We start from the raw sequence: 22,936 nt of genomic DNA on the forward strand, positions 1-22,936 counted from the left end.
TTTTAAATAAATCATTGTCATACCTATCGATAACGATTACGATTACTATTTGGCGAATACGGCGTTTTTTGTTTATATTTGCTTGTTGGCATATTTGGTTCTTGGAACAATTGCTTAAAAAGTGAATGCATAAGAAATGCCAGTTGACACGCTAATTAAAAAGTAGATTTTCAACACGAGCGGAGCAGAGACCAAAAGAGCAAAATGGCTTTCCTGGGCGACTGTGTGATTGTTTTCGTTTCTCAGGTATGACTACCCGTAAAGGAATTCCATTTAAGAATGTTAACTTTTATTGTAACACGTTTTCAGATGATATTCTTTGCCGGCGGATGGCTGTTCTTCAACAAGGAACTCTTCAAGCACTATGAGATTCGTCACATATCCGTTCAGCTGATCTTTTCATCCACATTTGCCCTTTCCATTACCATGTTTGAGCTGATTATATTTGAAATCATCGATGTGCTGGAGTCCAGTTCGCGGTACTTCCACTGGCGTCTAGGCCTCACCCTGCTGCTCATTATGGTCACTGCCGTGATACCTCTTTACATATGTTATTCTGTGATACACAGCATTTCCTTCTGTAAGGATCCTTTATTCATTAAGTTTCAAACTTGTAAGTGTCTTTCTTCTGCAGTCTCCGACAGATGTGTCAGAATTCTGACCACACTCTCTTGGTTCGTTTTCCTCTACGGCCTGTGGCGTATTGGAGAACCTTTCCCCTTGCTGAGCGCCTCCAACGGCATCTTCACCATCGAACAAGGAGTGTCCCGGATAAGTGTAATTGGCGTCACCGTAATGGCCATCCTTTCGGGCTTTGGTGCTGTGAACTATCCTTACACCAGCATGACCTATTTTATCAAGTAATTGGAGTGGCTACAAATTTGTTCTTATCTTAGTATGACATGCCTTATGGCCTTTCTTTCTTGGCAGGCCCGTTTCGCGGAGTGACATCATCTGCTTCGAGCGGCGTTTAGCTTTGACAGTGGACATGCTGACTGCCAAGAAACGCCGCATTGCCATGGCTGTCTATAATCAAAATAAACAGAATCCCACGAAGCCCAGAATTTGGGATATGCTGACGTCGGCAGTGCATCGCAATATTCACAATGGCGAGGGTAAGCCTACATGCCCTATGCCTACATTTTTCCTAATACTAAATTAATTTATTTTCATTAAAAGATATAAATCAGTTGAAACAGGAAGTTTATGGACTTGAGGAACTCCAGCGTTCAGTTTTCCTGGAATTAAATTCCTTAAAAGACATGGAGGAGCGTCAGAGGTGGTCACAAACGTTGAAAGGAAAGTATTTCAATGTTCTTGGACACTTTTTCAGCGTATATTGCGTATATAAGATATTTATGGTAGGTTTGAAGTTAATTATATATTTAATTTTAATAATTTTCATATGTTTTACACAGTGTTGCATCAACATCATCTTTGATAGAGTGGGCCGCAAAGATCCAGTGACACGTGGCCTAGAGATTGCCGTTCACTGGTGCGGTTTTGACATAGACTTGGCCTTTTGGAATCAACATGTTTCATTTCTACTCGTGGGCTGCATTGTAGTTACCTCAATAAGAGGCCTGTTGCTAACGCTCACCAAGTTCTTCTATCGCATATCATCGAGCAAGTCCAGCAATATAATTGTTCTGATCTTGGGCCAGATCATGGGAATGTACTTCTGCTCGTCAGTGCTGCTGATGCGAATGAATATGCCGGCCGAGTATCGTGTGATCATCACAGAGGTTCTCGGCAATTTGCACTTCAACTTCTATCATCGTTGGTTTGATGTAATATTCCTGGTCAGTGCCCTGACCACCATCTGTGTTCTGTATTTGTCACGCAAGCCATTTCGCGTCGATGATTCCGATCTGCACTGAATAGATTTATGTATAGAGAGAGAGGAAGAGAGCACAACTGATGTTTTGTTAGATTAAGCATATTCGATTTAGAATCAGCTAGCCTAATTATTGGAAGCTTTAAGTTGTTTAAATCCATGTATATACCAGTGTGTATATTAAGGCTCAAAAATATGTCAAATGCACGAAATCAAAGCTACTTTTGTTTAAGTATAATAAAGTAATGAACTGTTTATCTATAGAAACCAGCTTGGTTGTTTAATTTTTGGTAAGTTTTGATTTGAAATAAAGGGTATTTTTAAAGCTTGAATATCCTAAAGCTCTTGGCAAGCTTTGTAGCTTTTTAATGTAGGTCTTTGGGTTGCTGGGTTACCAGAACCCTGACTCAACTTGAGTGAGATCCGTTTAAACATTGAGTGGATTAAAGATTCCACTGGTATCCCAATGCCACAGTTCCCTTAACTTAACATAGTAAAAGGTATTACTTGAGGTAAACTGTAGGGAATTGTTGAGTAACCTGGTGGGGGTAAGTTCGCAACGGTAGGATCCGTGAGGTCCAGGTCCAACTTGAAGTAAACTGACTATTCAGGCTCTACTATCACAAAATACACACATATACTGAGTAAATGTTTTATATTCTTAAATGCTGTTTCACAGAAATGTACTTTAACTGAAACTTTAGCTTCAGCGGGGCAAATGCCATTCAAGAATACCTTTTTAAACACCTGAGGGCCATTTTGAAGAGAAATTTCTCGACACTCCATTTCATTGCCTACTGCTCGGGGCACTAAAGAGACCTGCCAAAAACGCAAACATAAAATCGCAATTACAATTAAAGATGGGCAACTTTTTAAAAAAGTCCCGAAAAAAACGCAAGGCCACAACCGAAAAATATAAAAATTGGCACCACTTCCCCCTGCATTCCCCATTTTCCCCAATCCTCCCTCCCAGACACGGACTAAGGTCTAACCATGTGCGCACATTTCTGGCTAAAAACGCCATTAAAATGTTGCGGCTGCCGCAGATCCAACTGAGCGAAAAACATTTCGAGTGTCTAGATGAATAAATCATGAAATAAAAATGATTGAAGGCTTCCCACGGGTCGGGTGACAACTAGACGGAGGAGGAGGGCGCATTGAAACTGCAGTCAAAAGCGCAATATATGACCAAGAATCAATCAGTCGGAAACCTAATGAATTTGTAAATAAACCCCGGTGTGAGCCATCTAATGCTTTGCCTAATTAGATACTAAAAAGGGCTGAGGGGGCGAGGTTATACCACATTTTCCATGCCGTATTTACTGTTAACCTTATCGATTTCATCGATTAGTGATTGATAATGTGTGTTGGCCTGTTTCCCTTGCTGCGTTTGTGTAAGTGCCAGTGCCAGTGTCAGTCAGTGTGTTTGTGTCTGCTGGTTGACTTCATGGCCATTATGGAAATTTGCCAAGCAATTGATTAGAATTTCAGTTACGTTACGCATACGTCTCGTGTGCCGTGGCTACCATAATTAACACTGTATGCCCCAGTCACGGTTGGCTAATTAGCATAAATTCAATTAGTTTCCTTGTTTGCACCTCCGGTTGTCTCCAAAGTATCTAGGTCGTTTTTCCTCTATCCTATCCTAGCCACCTTATGGTTTTATCCGATTGGCAGGTGGGTATTATATACCACTACCTACATATGTGGTAGTGTTTTGAGCTGTTTGCTTTAAGGGCTTAGTTCTCAGCCAGCTTTTTGACGAGCGTGTGCATATTTAGCATATTTCCTGCTTGACATCTGACCTTTTGTCTTGCAACACAACGGATTCGCGCCTGACTTGAGGTGATGCCAACAAACAACTGGCGTTTGTGACTGCGGTTATCTGTCTGATTGTGCCACAGTCCTGCCACAGCCCCAGGGACATGCGAAACACATTAGCATAAGCAGGCGGCATTTGTTCAGATTGCCGACGAATTTGCGACAAGTTATGCAATAGGTCGTCCCCGTGAGATAAACGAAATCCGTATAATGGTACGCTTGGGATTACAATTATATTTAAATAAAAAATAAAAATAATATGCTTGTCCTGCTTTCTTGTTTATTATTCCTCACTTGTAGTTAAATACTTTATTCTTATGATTGGTTATGCCATTAACTCGATCAGGTATATCTGCCCCCCCACTCCGAGCCAAATGGATCTGGCTTAATGACCGCCATTTCGCATCCGTTAACCTTCTGCAATGGCTTTAGCCCCACTTAACATCGTCGATTGCCTTCGTCCGATTCGGAGTGCTACCACCTAGCAACCAAGCAACTAATTAAGACCCATCTCCATCCACGTCCCGGGCAACTCATTAGTGGACGATGGCTCCATATAATTAAAGATTCGCTTCCGCACAGCAGAGTAGTAATCAAAGCACTTGGCAATTATTACATTGATTACCAAAATGAAAACGAAAGCCATAAATGCCCTCAGGACCCTGGCCAGTCCACAGAGGAAATGAAAAATTATTAGCATACCTGAAGGAATATTCAGTTCATTACAGAAGATCTTACCTTTAGAACATTAAAGCTTAAACGGAATATAGGACGAAGGCACAGTGTCGTGAATTTCCAATCAAATTATTTGCCGTATCAAATATTTAAAAGTGCTGCAACGCACTCAGGACATGAGAAATGATAGCCAGGCAATTGAAGTTGGCGTTCTGATAGGGGGTGGTCTTTTAAAAACGTTCTTCAAATAAATCAATAAAATAGCAACTAACAGTATATAAATATACTAAGTTAGTAAAAACCTATGTGCACATGGAATGAGTCTTAAGGAAGGACCTTCTCGTCCTTAAGTGGCACCCTGTTTTGGGAAATGTATTAACGGTTTTTGTTGCCCTAGCCTTGATGTATGCGAATGCTCGTAGAGCCATTTTTTTTATCCCCCACAGAACTCAGCTGTGCCCAATCATCGTCGGCCATCATGGTGCTGCTGATGATGTGACCGAGAGCTGGTAGGTGAAAGCCTGCTAAGGGCAGATATCAATAAAGCGATTCAATAATTTAATGGCGGGCCAAATTAAGCATCTGAAATGGAGAGACAGGACCAAGGTCGCTTTACCGAACTGACCCACACTTTACTGAAAATTGCATCTATTTGTTATGCATGTGCTCGTCCACCTTTCATCTGCCATCCACCTTCCATCCTGACGCCCATTTTTACTTTCAAACTGTGCCAAGATTATTGCTCCATTTTACGCTCCAATGCCTTTTCGCAGGACCCACGGCAAAGTTTAGCGAGCACGTGAGTGAGTGTGCTTCCCATAAAAGTGCCATAAACGTTGATAAGATATGTTTGTCATAGGTGAGTGTGCGCTCGGGTTGGTGTTTGTCAGCACCTATGCCCTAGTCCTCGTCCTCGCCCTCGCCTGCATCTGCAAGATTGTTCTGGAAAGAGAAAAGAAACGATGTGCCAAGTAGTTTGTCTACCCGATATCCCAGAGATTGCTTTATTACCACCGGAACGAGCTCAATGCCTGGATGTGCCGTGCCGTGTGCTATCCGTCAGGATTTATGATTTGCATGCCAATTTGTCGGCTTATTAGGCAAAGATATGGCAAGGAATCAAGCATGTTTTATGGTTGATTTGACCTCTTTTCTTAGTTATTACTATTTTTTAAATATTTATGGTAGTAAGGTTCTGGTCTCGCTATAGAGACTAATTTCTCATCCGCCACAATTGCAGCCATTTTCCCATTAGTGCAGAGAGCACAACCCAGGCGATTGTGCCGCCAACTGGCCATTTGCAGCGCCCAGGCAACTAACACTGCCAATGATGGCCTCAATCACAGCTGTCATAAACAGCGCAAGTGTCCCTCTGTCCGGGTGAACTGGGGCCGGATGGTGGTCCAACGACAGAGTCGGATACACATAGAACGAATGAAGCACCAAATGAATGGAAATGTGAAAGCGGGCAGAAGGAGTGACACTTCCATCGCTTGAGTTTTGTATTTCTTTTGTGGACCCATCCAGGGCTATTAATAAATGCCGCAAATGCAAAAGGATATTGTTTACATCTAAGCCTTTAAATGGGTTGAAATTTTAGAATAGTATGTCAGGGCTTGAAGTGTCAGTATTTACTCCGGAGAAGCATAGAAAGCAATATCAAGCCTCCCTTACAACAAAGCCTATTCGCATTTCCATTAAAATTAGTTTTTGCAGAAATTAGTTCATAATTATATTTATAATACATCAACATGCCAGGTCAATACGTTAATTATAAATACACACGACTACTGATGGTTCTGATGAAGTGTGCCCTGTCCAGCTTCTACCTCTGGATAATGCTCCATGCTGCTGCCATTATGCCCGAGATTATTGAACGCTGGGAGTCCACATTCTGGACATCTCGGCTGAAGCTCTTTATTCGCTACAAGACCGTGTTCATCTCGTATCAGAAGTCGGAGTTAATTATCTACATGCTGGTGACCTGGGTGATGTTTTGTTTGTTCCGTTGTTGTCGCTGCAATTTCCTGGGAAGCCGATGCATCAGCCGAAGCAAGGACATTCCTAATTTGGACTGTGGCACCTATCTGTCCATGTCTCCATACCTGATGGCCTTCGCTTTTCTCTGGGTGTTGTCCGTGTGGCGTATGATAGTCAGATACTCGCAAGTGATCGATTATACAAAGGAGAACAATTCCTATTTGTTACTTTGCCAATTTTTGATGGCCCTGGCCTTCAAGTTGCTTGTATTGACCAACTTCTACTCCACGTTCTTGCGAGTCTGGATGATCCTGAACGTTTTCGAAAAGGAATCGGAAGAAAATGAGGTGGTGATAAACACTCATGACTTTGGCGAGCATTTGAATTTATTCTTTCGTGTTTAAACTGAAGACTCACTCCTCACCCTTGCAGTATTGTAATGTTTTAAAAATTCAAAAATAAAGTTGGCCTCTAGCTATCGTGTGGGCACAGAGTTCGTTAGGCGCACATCAAGTATACGGCCCGTGGACGTTAGTTTTTGTTGAAATTAGTAACTGTGTCGGCATTATGGTAAGTGGAGGGAGAATTCGGGGCAGTAGGCCAAGGTCTGTAGGCGTGGGGTTTAGAAACTGTTCCAATTCGGAATTAGACTCGTAAATTATGTAATTGAAGTTTAAAAACAATTTGTTCTGAAATGCAAATCACATTTTAAATGAGACTTCGTCCACGTTATTTATTTGAAGCCTTAAAGACAAATACCAATATCAATTTTTCTTTTTAGCAAGTCCCCAAGGCCCTCGGCGTGGTCTAAAATCAAATTTCATTGGATTTCTTGTATTTTTTCCATTACCTATTGACGCAGGTGCGGTGGTGCTATCATTTATCATTCTTTCCCCAGATTGCAGTCCCTTCTGAAGCTTTGAAGTTGTGTCTCAAGTGCTTTGACCAAAACCTTATCGAATCAATAAAATGCGGTGAGTTAGAGAAATGAAGGAAAAATGCCTTATTCGACATGAAACTTTCACGGATAGTTGCTGTGCTGATTATGATTTTCAAGGCGAGTCAGGGACACCGCCGACGCTGTCCACACGGACAGCAGTGGAATCCAAAGGCGAGGAAGTGCGTAAAATTTTATTTCGGTCCTTAGCCAGACAATAGGCCTCCACCATCCACCAGTCGAATCTAATGAACCCAAAATAGCCCATTAAGTTGGCCGGCATTAATAACTATAAAAAACTGTGAGCCGATTTTTTAATTTTAAGGTTGAGACAGACAAAGCCCTCTGGACGAAACCCTAATTTTTAACATTCCCAGAATAGATAAGTAAAAAGGACATAAAAATATGATAAATTAGGAGCCATTCATCGGTTGAAAAGGGTTCTCTGGACAATAGCAAAATGTAGAAACCTTTTGTCAGATTCTTTTGTTGGTCAATACCCCAACGACTCTACTTTCTTCAAGATGTGTATGTTTTCTGAAATGAACATCCAATCACAACTGTTACAAAGTCCGAAACAAACCTCAATTTTTGATGGTGGAAAAGGGTCTTCTTGTTTGATATTCCTCAAGGAATTTTCATTAATCAATGGAGCCACTCTGCATAGTGTATGAAAAACAAACAACAGATATGGAGTATTGAAAAAGAACAATATTTTTACCTTTATGCATTCAGGCATCGAAAACGTAAATAAAATAAATATAAACTGGCGAACAGAGTGCAACAAAATATAATCAAGATTGTCTGTCAAAATATCCGCAAACGGTCCGTGCAGTACGTGTCCATGGAAAATTCTTGAATGTTCATCGATTTTTTGTTCCCCAGAACGTTAGCTTTATTATTATTATCTGTGAACTGTGAATTTCCGGCTGCCGTGTGCAAATTGGATAATAGAGCAGTAAATTAAATTTTCCGCCCCCCATCCATTGGGGGATTGAGTGAAAATATGTAATTACAGGCAGACAGGGTAGCCACAAAACATTCTCACCCCCGCCCACAATTGTCCTTCAGTTTATATGGTAATTATATTGAATGACTTGTGATGGTAGTTACTGAAAACCACAACTTAACAGTCATTTCTTTGAATAGACTCTCTTGGAATTACAACAAAATAACAAAAAATACCTTCAAATCGTTTAAGGTATTCCGCTCAAAAATCGGATTAAAAATGTCCAAGATACAGCCATCACTGGAGGCCATATTGTCCTTCCAGGCCTGTTTCATAATTTTTGAAGGGGATCCATCAGAAAATGTCGATGAACATCTAAAAAATATTTTGTTCTTAGATTTTGATGCAGAATGGCGGAGAATCGATCTACAAATCGTTTAAGGTATTCCGCTCAAGAATCTGATTGAAAATGGCCAAGATACAGCCATCTCTGGGGGCCATATTGTCCTTCCAGGCCTGTTTCATAATTTTTGAAGGGGACCCCCAGAAAATTTCGATGAAAATCTAAAAAATATTTTGTTCTTAGATTTTGATGCAGAATGACGGAGAATCGATCTACAAATCGATTAAGTTATTCCGCTCAAGAATCGGATTAAAAATGGGAAAGATACAGCCATCGCTGGAGGCCATATTGTCCTTCCAGGCCTGTTTCATAATTTTTGAAGGGGACCCCCCAGAAAATGTCGATGAAAATCTAAAAAATATTTTGTTCTCAGATTTTGATGCAGAATGGCGGAGAATCGATCTATAAATCGTTTAAGGTATTCCGCTCAAGAATCGGTTTGAAAATGGTCGAAATACAGCCATCGCTGGGGGCCATATTGTCCTTCCAGGCCTGTTTCATAATTTTTGAAGGGGACCCCCCAGAAAATTTCGATGCAAATCTAAAAAATATTTTGTTCTTAGATTTTGATGCAGAATGACGGGGAATCGATCTTCAAATCGTTTAAGGTATTCCGCTCAAGAATCTGATTGAAAATGGCCAAGATACAGCCATCGCTGGAAGACATATTGTCCTCCCCATGCAGTTGTATGGGAGGTTAATCGGTCGATCCGTATTTTTGTTTATTTAAGTGATTGGTTCCATAACGTCTGGCTTCATTTTCAATTTCATCAACTAATACAAAAAGTAACACTCCACATTTTTGAAAAATTAAAATTTAATTGGGTTTGTTAATCCGCTTGAACAAAATGGTATTCTTTTCGCCGATCGTCCTGGTTTCATTGATTTTTTTTTCGAATTATAAAGAACATGCATCTACCCCTATCTCGCCTTTAAATGCTAATGCCGAATCGTGTGCTCGTAAGTTAAATTTATTTATATTCACTATTACTACATTGCCAAAACTTTCTTTAAACTTTGCTTAGGTGGTGAACACTTCATACCAGAGAAGGGAAAATGTGTCAGGCTTCAAAAAATTATGAGTGGAGGAGCTTATGACGTTTTAAAAAACGCTGCTATTGCGACTATCTGCCCCACTGGATGGTTAATCCTGCATATGGCGTGTGTAAAAATCTACAATTATGTAGAGGGATTGTTCGACTGTGATGTCGGGAATGTAATGCTGAAAAAACTTAATCACTGTCCGGAAGAACATAGAAAATTCGACCCATATTCAAAAACTCGAAAATGTCGGGAAAATGAGATTCGGAACCCTAAGACTAAAAAATGTGTGCCAAAACACGTAGAGGACACAGAGATTGACATAGATGAGTAACAAATTTGAAAAAGTTAAAAAGCTCGCAATTTTATACCATATTTTTCGATTCATTCTGTTATGAAAAAATTCATTTATAATTTCATCTAAAGCTGAAAATTTAAAATGTAATAAAAATTATATAAAAGGAAATGGAAATGAACATTTTCATGAAACGTAAATGGGCATAACGTGCAGCCATAAAAGTCAACGTTACCAATTTGGAAACACTCCGAATTGGCCAGGACTCTGCGTCCTCTGGCATATTTTGCGGTTGAAATCCACACAAAAGGTGCGAACATTCGCAGCTAAAGCAAATGGCAGTGGTGCTGCAGTTGCAGTGGCAGTGTTTAGGGGATGTGGCAGATGAAGATTCTGATGTGGGAGTGAGCAATACTGCCGGAGTGGTGGCTTCCGGTGATTCCAATTGGATGCTGTTGCTTATTTGGCACGGATTTTGTGGCACCACCCACAGCTTTTTGCCATCGCCAGTCTGCGACTGTCAACGCTAAAAGGAGGTTTTAGAAATTGAAAGTTGATGTGTGGACCACTGCAAATGTGCGATAAATGTGCTTCTGTCGAAGCCACCACAAGGACCTGAAAAGCCCTCTGACTAAAATGGAATTGTGGCTGGATTTTATTCATTGACGTAAACATTTTTTGGAGCTAAAAGCTCGCCAGAATTTAACCTAACTAATAACTAAGAGCATTTCTCTCTTTAAGTCGACGATCAACGATTTGTAAAAATCCAGATATCGATATCTATTACCTGACCCTAATACTTCCTCAAAACTTTTCATTCTATTTACAATAAATTGTCAAGAATCTCAATGCATTGATTGCTCTATTAGGGCCTTGTGTTCTAGCTGTTGCAGTTGCTGTTACTCTTCACTTACAGAACGCTTTGTTTTGAAAGCCCCATAAATTGCGCATACGCCACGTTGCACCGCAGCACACCGCTCAACCGAGTTTGCACAGATAGCACCACCTTCTTCCGCGTTCCGCACGCATAAATTCAACGGAGTGAAATATTTGTGAACCGTGAAGCGACATTGAGGAAAGTGAGAGAGAAAACTAAAAAAAATCAGTTAACTGAATGCTCCGGAGCACTTTAGACATTCGACGGTTTGCCGGAGGAGGACTTGGGAATGGAATTCCCAATTGACATGCACCAGGCAATGGAATGCAAATTTCTGGCGCCATATATGTATATACATACCCCAGGCTAGTGCTGGTGCTGCTGCCTTTTTGGTGGCAAGTTCAATTTGGAAGTCGCACCTACATTTGTCCAATTTTGATGATGCACTCTCCGTGGATTTAGGGGGAATTTTGCAGAGAATTTTCCGCTTCAAAATTGCCGGAGATCCTTTGGGTATTTGGGCTATGCTTCTATGTGTGTGTCTGTTTGCCTGAAAGCTTAAATATTTGCTGGCTTTGACTGCGCCTGTAAACATGGCCACAAAGTATAATGCCGTGAAAGTCCCTTTACTGGTCCTTCGCTGACGTCTCAAGTGCTTGACGTTACCCGGGACTTGCCAGCGCCACTAGAAAATTTACAGAGGCCCATCTAGGTCAAGTATTGTCAGAGTCAGCCACATCAACGCCATCGCAGTCATCGTCATTGTCATGAAAATTTCTCGTGCTAAACCTGTCACTGAAGTTCATGTCAGTTGCGACAGTACAGTGGGCTAAAAAACCGCCCAAGCCGATGTGGCTTGTAACCACCTGAAGTGTGTGGGTTGGCGACAATCTTTTGACTCTGCACTCGAAATGGCTTTCACTATAAACTTATACTTATTCCCCATTCACTCGATTATGTAGTTAAATATACAGTTGTATGTGATTGCTTATTTTTAGACCACAACGACGAGCTACCAGCCTTTAAAATGTGCAAATGTCCTTGACAACTGACAGAACAGCCGCAGGATGGCACTGCAATGTCGGAGAAGTTCTCGATGTAACTACACAAAAAAAATCGTTAAATGTCTTGCAGTGTGGCTAAGGACTAATGCAAAGATGGTCTGAAAGATAATGTCAAAAACTTACCTAACCATTACCTTTTTTATAAAAAATTAGCTCTTTTTATAGTTTTTATTTTTATTACTCAATTAAAATTTAGTTGGGACATTCTCTGTTTTGGTTTCTCCGGTTTGTATATGAGTTCTTTTCTCAATATGGGTTTTCCATTTTCCAATTCATCCACTTGTAATTGGATAATACCCATTTGCTTGTTTTTAAATGTAATAATTTTTATATGCAATTTATTTTGAATTTGACTTTGTTCTCTAATATAATTTCAATTATTTTCATTAGTTTGTTATTAATTTCAGTAGTTAATTGATTTGAATTTTAAAATATTTCTTTAGTGGCTTTTGTGTTTTGTTTTTTTTTGGTTTCCACATGGTAACATTTTTTTCCGGCAATTAGCCGAAAAAAATATTTTCCAATTCAACTCGTTCTAATACATTTTCTTTAATAATTTTTTAGGTATATATATATATGTATATATGTGTGTTTTTATTTCAGTTTCAAGTTTTTGTTTTTTTCTTTATATTCAGTTAAGTAGACAAATATGTAATACACTTGGTAGAAAAACGAAAAATTGTGCCACCAGATTAGTTTTTCATCATTTATTTATCAGTTTATACTTGTAGAGCTCAAAGGCTGAAAAATTGTTGAGTTGGATACCCCTTAATTTCCTTAATCTGAAACAACATTGAGTTTCTTTGGTTTTTTTTTTTATCAAGTTCATATGCATGTAGGTACAATTAACTTTTTATTACTTTTTTTTGGCATTGGCCAGACAAAATGGAAATGTTTTCCCAAAAATTTGTTCAGCATTTTCCTTGCATTTGTCTTATAATTGGTTTCGCATTTTTTTGCTTTTTCCTACTTTAATTTTTATGGAACATCGTGCCTTTTATTTATCTTTCTGTAACATTAGGTTTTCTTTGAAAATGTAACTTTAATTTTAGTTTAGGTTTAGTTCCTCATTAGTTACTGTCTTGGGGATAATAAGTAGCAGAGACCAAAAAACAAAGTTTATATAATTTTCAATTAACTGAAATTTATGTTTATTCTAAAAGTTGGTAATTAAATACTGAAAGAAGCAACCAACTTGGCTTTAAAATTAACATTGCACCTATTCTCCCTTCAACTCGTCATTTTTAAAGCTTTGCAAATCATAATCAACTTTTTCCCTCGACTTAATCATATATTATTTAAAGTTAATGAGAATCAATTTCGGTTAAAACATATTCACTAAGGGTTTTACAATTGTGTGCCCTCATCTTGATCGGCCTTTTACACATTTACAAATTACCAATATTTTTTAATCGTATTTCATTAAGCTTTCATTAAGCCGTGACCAACAAAATTGAAGTGATGAGTTCCTTATTCGGGATTGGTTTCTTTGCGTATCTTGTGGCCGCGGAAGGAGGCCTGGATTTTGGTAGCAGCCTTGTTAAGCTCGGGATCGGTTAAATCAATGTCCAATTCTTCGGCCACTTTCTTGGTTATCTCCTGGATGTCCTCATCCTCGGGCGCATCCTTGTTGACCAGCTTGCGTGCCAAATGACCACGGAATGTGGACTGAATCTTCAATGCAGCATGGCAGAGCTCTGTAAGACATGGAAGAAGGACAGCGGGGAGTAAAAATTAGTGTTCTAGTTTTTCTTAAGTGCCCACTTGGCTAACACTCCAAAAAAAAGAACAAAGGGCGAAAGAAAAACTACATACAAACATATATATATATATATATATATAATGGAACTAAAAACTTGTCTGGTGTTCCTGGGCCAATTGAAACTTTAGATGATACTCAAACAATTCCATGAATTTGTTGTAAACTTTTTTCAATTAGCTTCGGTTGGAGAGTTTCTGGCACATAAAGGTTAACAGATGCTGCCACAAATTTTATTTCATTTTATTGGCATAGTTTTGATTTTGAATCTTTGCCTCGCAGGGAGTTCCCACAGAACAATGGCAATAATTTATCCATCAGTCCCAGTATGCTTGTAAAAAGCAAATATAATGCAAGCCACGATTTGAATTATTCCCACAGCGCTCTTCAGAATGTTTAACAATCCCGATTTCTTTATTATAGCCTCGTGCTTTCATTTTTGCACGTCCGCTGGCAAATCTCATTACGTATACGCAGTGTTGGACTCGACGGAACGCATGTTTCCTGCATATTTTATCCACGCCAAGGGCGAAGGCGCTGTGAGCAGGCGCACGGAACTTGACCACAAATTAAGCTCCATTTGAAATGCTCCCAGCTGCCAGGATGTGCATGTGGTTGCGGTCAAGTCACGCGTGCCCCTGTCTTTCGTTTTCCCTACGTGCCACTACCTCCATTTACAGATGTATTATGGTTTTTTGCATCTCCTTTCCTCAGAACAAGCTCATTCTAATTAGCCAGTAATTGGGTAAAAACTCATGCTTGTGGGCAAAGCTCTAGGGCTAAAGAAAACATATTTAAATGACGCGCAAAAGTACGCAAAAAACTCATTTGGATGACATTGTCTATTTTGTCAGCCACTAGATTACATCACTGCAGCTGCCATTTTCCCATTTTTGTGATTTTTTCTCATTACTCAACATCGTCTTCGTGCATTTATGCAAATTCTGAGAGAATTCTCGTTTAAAATTCCCCTTTTTGATTACATTTGGCCTGGCTTTGTTAAGAATTTTTCGTCGCAACAAGAATGCATACATTTGCCCAACTTGGCCAATTTCCCCAGCGAAAATCTAGCGCTTGCCTTCGGGCCAAGTTTGCCCACTTTTCCGGGGCAAATATTTTCCAAAAAGGCCAGGACGGAAGGATGGAGGAGTCCGCGTTAATTCGTTTAACTTAATTGAAGATAAGCATTTGGCAAAGAGACCCGGAACCGGAAAGAAGAACCAACCTATGGCATGTGCTATTTCATAAAATTACGCACACACGGCGTATACGTAACGTGACCGGAGCGAAAGGCACGTGCCGTTCGCCGTCGCTGCATTTATGTTTATTTATAAAATATTTAAAAATATCTACAAGACGTGTAAATAGCCGTATAAGCCCAACAACCAACATCAGTTGTGCTGTGACATTTTCAGGGGCGGGGGCTGTTTTTCCAGGACAAGAGGTCCAACTAGCTTAGCTGAGCTTGGCAGATTCCCTGGCCAGTAATTAACCTGCTCTGGGGTATGCCACTCAAAGAAATTATCTAACTTTTCCGGGCGGAAGTCTAGATCAAAAACCTAATTTAAGTTGAACTTTCTAGTTTCTAGTTAGCCGTGGACCTTGCTAGTTTGCAATATCCTGAATGATCCTGATATATATACTCTTTAAAATTGTTTATATTTATTTTTCTTTGTGTAAACCCTTTTTTGGGTGCTCTTAGGCTTTTCTGATGTCCTCGGGCATGCAACACATGTTAAAAGCCGATCACGTAGCCTGCGTGTCCTGTCAGAGGACCGCATAAGTCCAAAATCTAAGCCTCAGTGTCTGAAAAGTTGTCAGCAAGCGTCGTGCATGTTGCTTTTTTCAGCCCGTTCGTCCTGCTTTCCTTTTGCTATCTGTTAGATGTCCTGCCTGCTGGCGAGGCATACAAATTGAGTTTGTGTTTCTTTCGGGGCAAAATGTCACTGCTTCTGTAGGGGCCCCTTGCATATGCATTTCCGGTGACGGAAAGGGCAGAACATGCCAGGGGCAGGGATAGGGGACAGGATTGGCACACCTTGCTGGATGTATGCCCAGGGATTTGCATGTCCACATCCTGAGGCAATCGGTCACGTGGCACTGATTGACTGACTAGCACGCTGCCAGTTTTTTGCTCTTAATTTTTAGCCTGCTGCACTATACGTGGTCTTTTTCTGTTTTCCCACCCGAGACTCTGGGAAATCGAATTTAATTTTGTGCCTTTATTTTTATTATAAACTTATTGGCATTTCATCCAATCAATGAAATCCCCACAGGGCATGCATCAAATGAAATCAACCAAGAGGCTGGCACTTTTCACCTGGCCTTCGTTCTGCTTTTATGGCAAATATTGAGAGTGTTGCCACAATAACAGCACAGAATGCAGCATACGTGTATCACTTTTATGTATCCGAGATGGAGGGGAGATGGGTATCCAACGCTCTTGACCCACATTCTCATAACAATGCAAATTTATATTAAAAAAAAATAAAGCAAGGAAAATAAAAACAAAGCTGAGCTATGAAATGCGACAATGTGCTCGGATGTGAGAGTGTCCATGTGTGGGTGTGAGTTCCATTAGCGAAAGTGCAAATCTGTGACGTGTGCTTAGTAATTGTGTCAGAAATAATAAACAAGAGCCGTCCCAGACACGCACACAATGAGAAAAGGTAGAAAACGCTAAAATATTTAGCTAGCCAGATGGGTAATGACAAATAAGAGAAACTGGGAAAACATCAATTCATTTTATTTAATACAACTAAGAGTATAGTGTATTAATTTTCTTTTAGAGTATACTTCTGCATTTGTCACTGTCAGGGAACTGTCATAATTACGTTGTTAAGTCCTCGTCGTAAATATCCATTTTAATTACACACTACCCAACCGAATACCAACAGCTGGCTTTTTGACTCCATTTTGATTTAAATTATACAAAATGGCCGACAAACCAAAAGGCAAACAACACTCATGGCACTTTTTACATTGCCTACTTTTGTGGGCATTTTCAAATAACGACAAATTGTGACAAATGAAGCACGATAATAAGCCGCTAAATGGAATTTTTAAGCCAACATTTTGGCCCTAGCATAGTGGAAGTTTTGCGGTTGCCAAGATTTTGTCATTTCGTTTTTGGCCATCTACTTTTTGCTTCTTGGTTGTGACCCAACAACCGTAAAGACTAAGCCCATTTTTCAATTTCCGGCAGAACAAAGTCTTGTGGTTTGTTCACCGTTCTGCTCAGTTTTCGGTTTACTTTTGGTTTCGGTTTGGTCTCCGGTTCCTCCTATTTCCATTGGCTTCTTATTGGAGCAAATAAATCTCCTGGAAGGACAAACAGTCACCCGTTAAGACCGACTTATTGGGATTGGTTTCTCTCCTGGACGGCCATCTAGATGTTGTGCAAATTTGCCTGCGACTGACGCAAACAAAGTCTAAATAGCATTTTCAATTTATTTTGGTCGAGCAAGAGCTGCCAACAAATAATTTCACCAGATGAGACCGGCACTAAAGCAGTCTGCTAGAGGAAATGCAAACAAAACTTTAATTAATATTAATCCCTAGTACAAAGGCTGATTACGGCTTATGGCGCAATATGGTCCATCCGGGCAATAAAACTCATTTAAAAGTTGGATTAATTTTACGTTAATCCCAGGCACAATTAAGTGGATTATTGCTGGGCACTAATTATGCCAGGGATCGAAAATTAAAATAAATAATACACTTGTGAATTTGTGAAATGTTTACCTATTAATTTGAATTTACACCAAACTTTGTCCGAGTCGTATTAGGAGCTTATAAATTGTTGAACTCAAGCCCTGGGCGTTGAGTTTCATGCCTCGCCAAGCAAAACAAGCAATTAAATATTAACCAAGACAACTTTATAGGACCTCAATAAACAAGTTGGACATAGGAGAGGGCTTTGGAATTTCTCGAATAGGTGCTAACATTGTTGAAATATTTAAAAGGACTCGGTATTTTAGTTAAACGTTTAATAGAAGGTAACCTTTTCTTTTCGTATATATGTATTCCCATATTGCGGCCAGTGGGCAATATAAATTAGACCAGTTTCTTGTCTTCCATATATATATAGAAACGTGGGTGCTTTCCTGTTTTTATTCTGTGTGCTTTGTTGCCAAGAAAAAATCGCCAATTCAGCGGCAGAACATTGTTTTAGCCTGCTGGCTGCTTATTGCGTGTTTCATGTCAATGTTGTCGTCGTTTCTCCTATTTTTTTTGTTGTGTTTTTTGTCGCATGTTTTCTGGATCCGCCTTTTTGTTCGTGCAACAACAGCAAGAGCACTTAACATTATACTTAAATGGCTTGGCCTGACATTGGCCATGTTTTGTTGCTTTTTTTTTGGGATTTTTTGTGGGTCTCCTGGCGGTGTAAATGGAATTACAAGCTTGCTTAAAACCGAAAATCCAATTAGGAGAACGCGTTGTGCTGCTGTTTTATCGCAGTTTGTGATGTAGTTGCTGTTGCTGCTGTTCATGCTTTTGTTTGCTGACAACCAAGCTCCTTGGAAACTAACAGCAACATCACGAAAAGGTCCTTTAAAAGGTATCATAAATTTTTGTCATTAATTTCTGTTTATTTATTTGTAAGTCTACTACAGATGCTGGAAACCCAATTAACTTAACAAAAACTGCCTCAAACTAAAAACTTATAAACTATTTATCAAAAAGTCTAACTGCAATATAATTTTGTCCAAAAAAGCATTAGTTTCATATATCAAATTAGCAAATTACCAAAAATTGACCAAACCAAAGACCAATGCATACTCATAATTTATCATAATCGAATAGAATCCGCCAACAATTAACGCAGACAACAATCCGGATGCAGTTTAATTACCATGCAGTCCCTGGCAGCGGCATGAGGGTGTTGTGGGTGGCGAAATGTTAGAGGATTCGAATGCAGCACCATAAACAATAATTAGTTCGGGAGGATGCGATTATGGGCGACAGAATTTGGGCCAGGCCACCACATACACAACAAGGGATAGAAACAAATTGGTCAGAAGGCATTAGGCCAGAGTGTGTAGGTGATGTGTGTGTTGGCTTCTTTTTGCCAACAAAGACAACGGCAGTAAGTAAATTCCTAGCAAAGCCGCAAACGTTTGGCCAAAATGCGAGTGGGCACACAAGAAAATATCCTTTAAATGGCTTTCGATTTTCATGTTCACATGCATTGGGCCGTTGCTGTTGCCGTTGCCTGCGTACGTGCTTGTGTGTGCCCTCATTTACATACGAAATGGGCCAAAATCGCAGTTTTGGGCTCAGAAATTGCTTCTGCTTGGCCATTTGTTTGTGGTTCAGCTCGTGAGCGCCCAAGCGCAGCTAAAAACAAAGTTCTTTATGGGCGCTCTTGCCTTTATTGTTGTAAGTATTTGCTTTTAAAATTTGCAATATGCTGGCTGCAAGTTTACAACTAGGCCAACACCATTAGCATGTCGTTGTTGGAGGCCTCCATGCGATAACAGTGAATAATGATGAAGCTCCTCCAACTACTTGGACACACTACGGGGTGTCTGTTTAAAAATTGGACGGAGGCATGAGAGTGTGAAGTTTTTAGGAACTGGAACAAATAGCAGGTCCTTCTAGACAAGGTTTTGTTTAAAGACTTAAAGTTCGAATTTATTATTGACGTGAACATAGAAAATCCTCTTGAGATACCTAGACTGATTATGATTTATTCGGTCAACGTTTTTGAATTAACTTTGCCTTTGTGCTACACATTCACGCCACTTCCTTTCAACGCCTCTAATTGAGTATGTGTGCTCTGGGCATCAAAGCCAAAAGGACTCTTCTCCTTCGTCTTTGAGATAGCAGTCTAATTAGCCGTCGCACAAATGCACAAGAATGTATGAATGGGCTGGCATACACACCATATACGAGTATTGTAAGAAGGCTATGCCTTTCGAGACTGGGCCCAGTGCCATAATTAAGCCACTGGAGTGAATGAGAAGAGGCTGCCGAGATAGGAAAAAGTGGGAGGGAATAGAAGGTGGCTAGCGGAGGTGGCTCACACGTGAGCTTTTTACAGACAACGGCTGAGAATCTCTAATGCGGTTGCAAATACGCCCCGTTGACAGCCTCTGACTTTTTAATGAGCCGGGGACCGCTTCCTCCTCTGGCTTCTGGTTACTAGTGTGCCCTCGACTCATTGTGCCCTAGGCAAATTATAGCTGAAAACTGTCAGCGCCCGTTACATCTTAATAGGGTTAAGCTGATGCTGTTGGGCTTCCCACCAAGCGCCTTTCGCTTAAAATTTTCATTATTTATGAGCGTTACGGATTTGTTAAGGCTGGCGATTAAATAACCAATGGCTGACACCACAACCAGTAATCCTGCCTTCCAAAGTTTCCACAAGAGCCTCTCTCTCCCCATCCCCCCCCCATGCTACAGTCCATCATGCGCAGGCACAGAAACCAAACTTTTGCCACAGCCAAGTGACAAATATTTTTGTTGCCTCCCAGCTGAAAATATATATATATACTTATACATTGCGTAACACGGAACACGGAAAGTTTGCACTGAGGTTGGGATGTAATTTGAGCTTGTAGTCCCAACTGGAAGTCGAAATTGTCGTGGGGGTTTGCCCAAAAAACCCATCGCGTTGATTCGACGACAATGTGTGCAAGGGAATCCCAAGCCGAAGAACAAAAAGGGATCAGATGCTTTTGCAGGAGCATCCGACATTGGGAAAACTCCAAAGAAGATTTGCAAGAAAGTTTTGGCCCAAGAGTTTGCTTTTGTACCTTTAACACCTTGGCTACACTTGAAAAATATCGTCACTGTTTGTTTAAAATTAAAGAAAATATTCAATAAATCAAGGACAACTGCTGACAGATCAGTCACAAGAGACATCTGAACCTTTTGTGATTGTCCTTTGAAACCTGTGTAAGAACCACTCACCCTTGTCGTTTGGATCGAATTCAGCCTCGAGCTCGGCTTTGGTTGGCTCGGGGGATGCGGCTGCTCCGGCGGCATCGGCCGATGGAGCTGCTCCGGTGGCAGTGCCATTGTTGGTCGCGGTTTTGGTTTCCGATTTTTTCATGGTTTCTCTTACTTTGTGGCCTCGATAGACGGCTTGGATTTTTGTTGCGGCTTTTGCTGTAATTAAAAGTGGACAAGAGAAAAGAGAGAATTTCTTCATAAATTGGTTTAGAAAAAATTTCAATAAGTTTTTTTTTTCTTTTATTTAAAATATTTCAACTCAATTAATAAGATTTTAGTTGTACCATAAAACTTCCATTAAATGCTTATATGTGATAAGTTTTTAATGAAATAATTTGCCGAAAGTTCACACTGCGTATGAGTAATGTTATGAGCACTTAAAAACTTCCATTTCCTTATTTTCACTTAAGGTTTTCATAAGAAACTTTTGTGAATCGATGAAAATGGGGTTTATTATGGCAAGGCTATCATGTGTTTTGAACTTCCATGTCGGATAAACTTTCCTGCCTTGGCACATCATCGACAGTTCCTAAAACTTCGGTTGCAGCTTTCAAACAATTAACTTCAAAGGGGTTGTCATGCATCGGACCCTCTGCCTCATGGCTGCCTTTTTGTTGGGAATTATATCCCCACCCCCGCAGGCGACTCAATCGATTTTGAATTGAACTGAGAAAATTCTTGGAATTTTTGGGCCACTTGCCAAAAAAAAAGGAAGACCAGGCAGGCAAAGAGCTAATAAACTTCAAGCGCAAGTTTGGTATAAAGGAAGAGACCAAAAGCCGAAAGGAGCAAAGGACTAGCGCCCAAAAAGGCTCTGTGCAATAAACAGAAATATATCGAGCATGTTCCTGTTCCCCCCCCGAAAACTGTGTTTGGCTGCCTGGGTCAGCATTCATTTTTTATGGCATTTTTCACGCAGATAGCAAAAGAAAAAAACGGCCGGCCTTGAATAAGTTATAATAAATTGACACGTAAGGCTTTTCGGTATTCGGTGTTCGGTGTTCCAGCCAAACACTATCAATAAGTAGAACCGTAGCCAAAAGAGAAACCGTTTCTAACGTTTCTAAAAAATAGTTGTTTGTGCTTGGCACAAGGTTGTCCTACCCAATCCGGTGGTGGGTGGTGGATGGTTGTGTGGGCGGTTAGGTGGGCTATAAGTGCTGGCGTTGGGCGTGGCAAGGTTGCCGCTGTCAAGTGGCGAGTGCTATGCTTTTAATAGCTGCCCACTGCCGACTAGAGTGCTCTATGGCTATGGCTATTAAATCATCGACTATCCCCATATCAAGATGCGAACTAAACGGCATTGAGTCCTAGTTACGCTTTAAGGATTATTTGGCTTTTTTTACTGGATTTTCTCTACTTCTTTTTTATCGAAATCCCTTGGCGTGACCAGCAATCAAATAAAAGCATATTTCCTTCTTGCCTAAGGGGATTTGGGCTTTGAATGTATATCTCATTCCCAATGCAGGAAATCTCTTCGTTTTTTATGAAAAGTCCATAAAAATTTGTTATTTGTTTTTTTATTTGACGGAAAAAATGCAAATTTATCGCCGAATTGGATTTATTAAACCAACATCTGTTCAATATACATAAATTTCCATTGTCTATGAGCTTTAAAGTATGAGAAAGAAATCGACAACTGCTTTAAAATTGCATTCTTTATTTATGTTATATAGTTCCCAGGAAACAGCATAAAACATCAATAAATTATAATTATAAACTAACAGAAGGAAATGAGAATTTATATAGCATACTTCTAATGACCCCGGGTTTTTAGTATGACTATAAAATGGAGTAAATTATGCGTGGCAAGGTTATTAAATAAATTTTGCATGCGGCTCATTAAACCTGACAGCCGCAAAGTTATAAATGTGAGTCGCAACACTAACGCTCCACAAAAAAACAAATGGAGGAAAGGTGAGAGTTTCAGTTCTGACACTCGAATGGCAACAAAAATTGAATAAGCACTGGTGAGGATTGGGAGGATCCTTCGCACCTGCCACCTCTGCCCCCAGAGAGGTATTAAGTGCCTGACCCTAAACGCAACACGCACCCAATTACCCATGTCGTACTCTCGATATACGATGGTGCCAGGAACAGGCTCTGCACGTGGCAAGTCATCCAGCTACCTCCTTAATTCATTCATAATTCGCCATTTGCCAGGCCATAACCCCAAAAAGCATTTCCGCTTCCGTCAGGAAAAATATAATTAAATTTGTCAGGATCCTGATTCCTGCAGAGCTTTCTGGCCAAGTAAGTAATTCAAATTCATCAGCTGAATGCTCTTGTTCCGGTTAGTTTTTGGTTTACTTAACATTTGTGGTTTATTCGTTTGAAG

At 40.1% G+C, this 22,936-nt stretch overlaps 3 protein-coding genes and 1 long non-coding RNA gene across 5 annotated transcripts in view; 2 read left to right on the top strand and 2 right to left on the bottom strand.

Annotated features, from left to right (window-relative positions):
* The first annotated feature begins 36 nt into the window (after positions 1-36).
* On the top strand, positions 37-2,092 carry LOC6495475 (Golgi pH regulator). The gene is made up of 6 exons (XM_001958892.4): positions 37-246; positions 310-580; positions 635-860; positions 931-1,115; positions 1,180-1,361; positions 1,419-2,092. Exons 1-6 carry the CDS (start codon positions 205-207, stop codon positions 1,878-1,880), a joined length of 1,368 nt encoding a protein of 455 aa, XP_001958928.1. The 5' UTR covers positions 37-204; the 3' UTR covers positions 1,881-2,092.
* A 3,856-nt stretch (positions 2,093-5,948) lies between these two features.
* Positions 5,949-6,847, top strand: LOC6495476. Its single transcript, XM_001958893.4, has one exon. It carries the CDS (start codon positions 6,085-6,087, stop codon positions 6,715-6,717), a length of 633 nt encoding a protein of 210 aa, XP_001958929.2. The 5' UTR covers positions 5,949-6,084; the 3' UTR covers positions 6,718-6,847.
* A 701-nt stretch (positions 6,848-7,548) lies between these two features.
* On the bottom strand, positions 7,549-8,094 carry LOC116654739. Its single transcript, XR_004309948.2, has 2 exons — positions 7,972-8,094; positions 7,549-7,909 (listed from the first exon to the last, which is right to left on the bottom strand). It is a non-coding gene; the product is annotated as an uncharacterized LOC116654739 (long non-coding RNA).
* A 3,947-nt stretch (positions 8,095-12,041) lies between these two features.
* The window catches only part of LOC6495164, a 33,626-nt gene continuing 22,731 nt past the window's right edge, over positions 12,042-22,936 (bottom strand). For both annotated transcript variants that reach the window (XM_001958894.4, XM_014907694.3), the window contains exons 2-3: positions 20,557-20,754; positions 12,042-13,576 (exon numbers count right to left, since the gene is read on the bottom strand). In XM_001958894.4, coding sequence (XP_001958930.1) covers positions 13,350-13,576; positions 20,557-20,754 — 425 coding nt within the window. In that variant the 3' untranslated portion in view covers positions 12,042-13,349. The remainder of the gene's footprint in view (positions 13,577-20,556; positions 20,755-22,936) is intronic.

Source organism: Drosophila ananassae, chromosome 3L, assembly GCF_017639315.1.
Source record: "Drosophila ananassae strain 14024-0371.13 chromosome 3L, ASM1763931v2, whole genome shotgun sequence".
Lineage (NCBI taxonomy): Eukaryota > Metazoa > Arthropoda > Insecta > Diptera > Drosophilidae > Drosophila > Drosophila ananassae.

Coding starts and splice junctions, on each gene's coding strand:
- LOC6495476 (XM_001958893.4), top strand. CDS start 6,085: ATGCCAGGTCAATACGTTAATTATAAATACACACGACTACTGATGGTT.
- LOC6495475 (XM_001958892.4), top strand. CDS start 205: ATGGCTTTCCTGGGCGACTGTGTGATTGTTTTCGTTTCTCAG. Junction 247..309: donor TGATTGTTTTCGTTTCTCAG/GTATGACTACCC, acceptor ACACGTTTTCAG/ATGATATTCTTTGCCGGCGG. Junction 581..634: donor GATACACAGCATTTCCTTCT/GTAAGGATCCTT, acceptor TTTCTTCTGCAG/TCTCCGACAGATGTGTCAGA.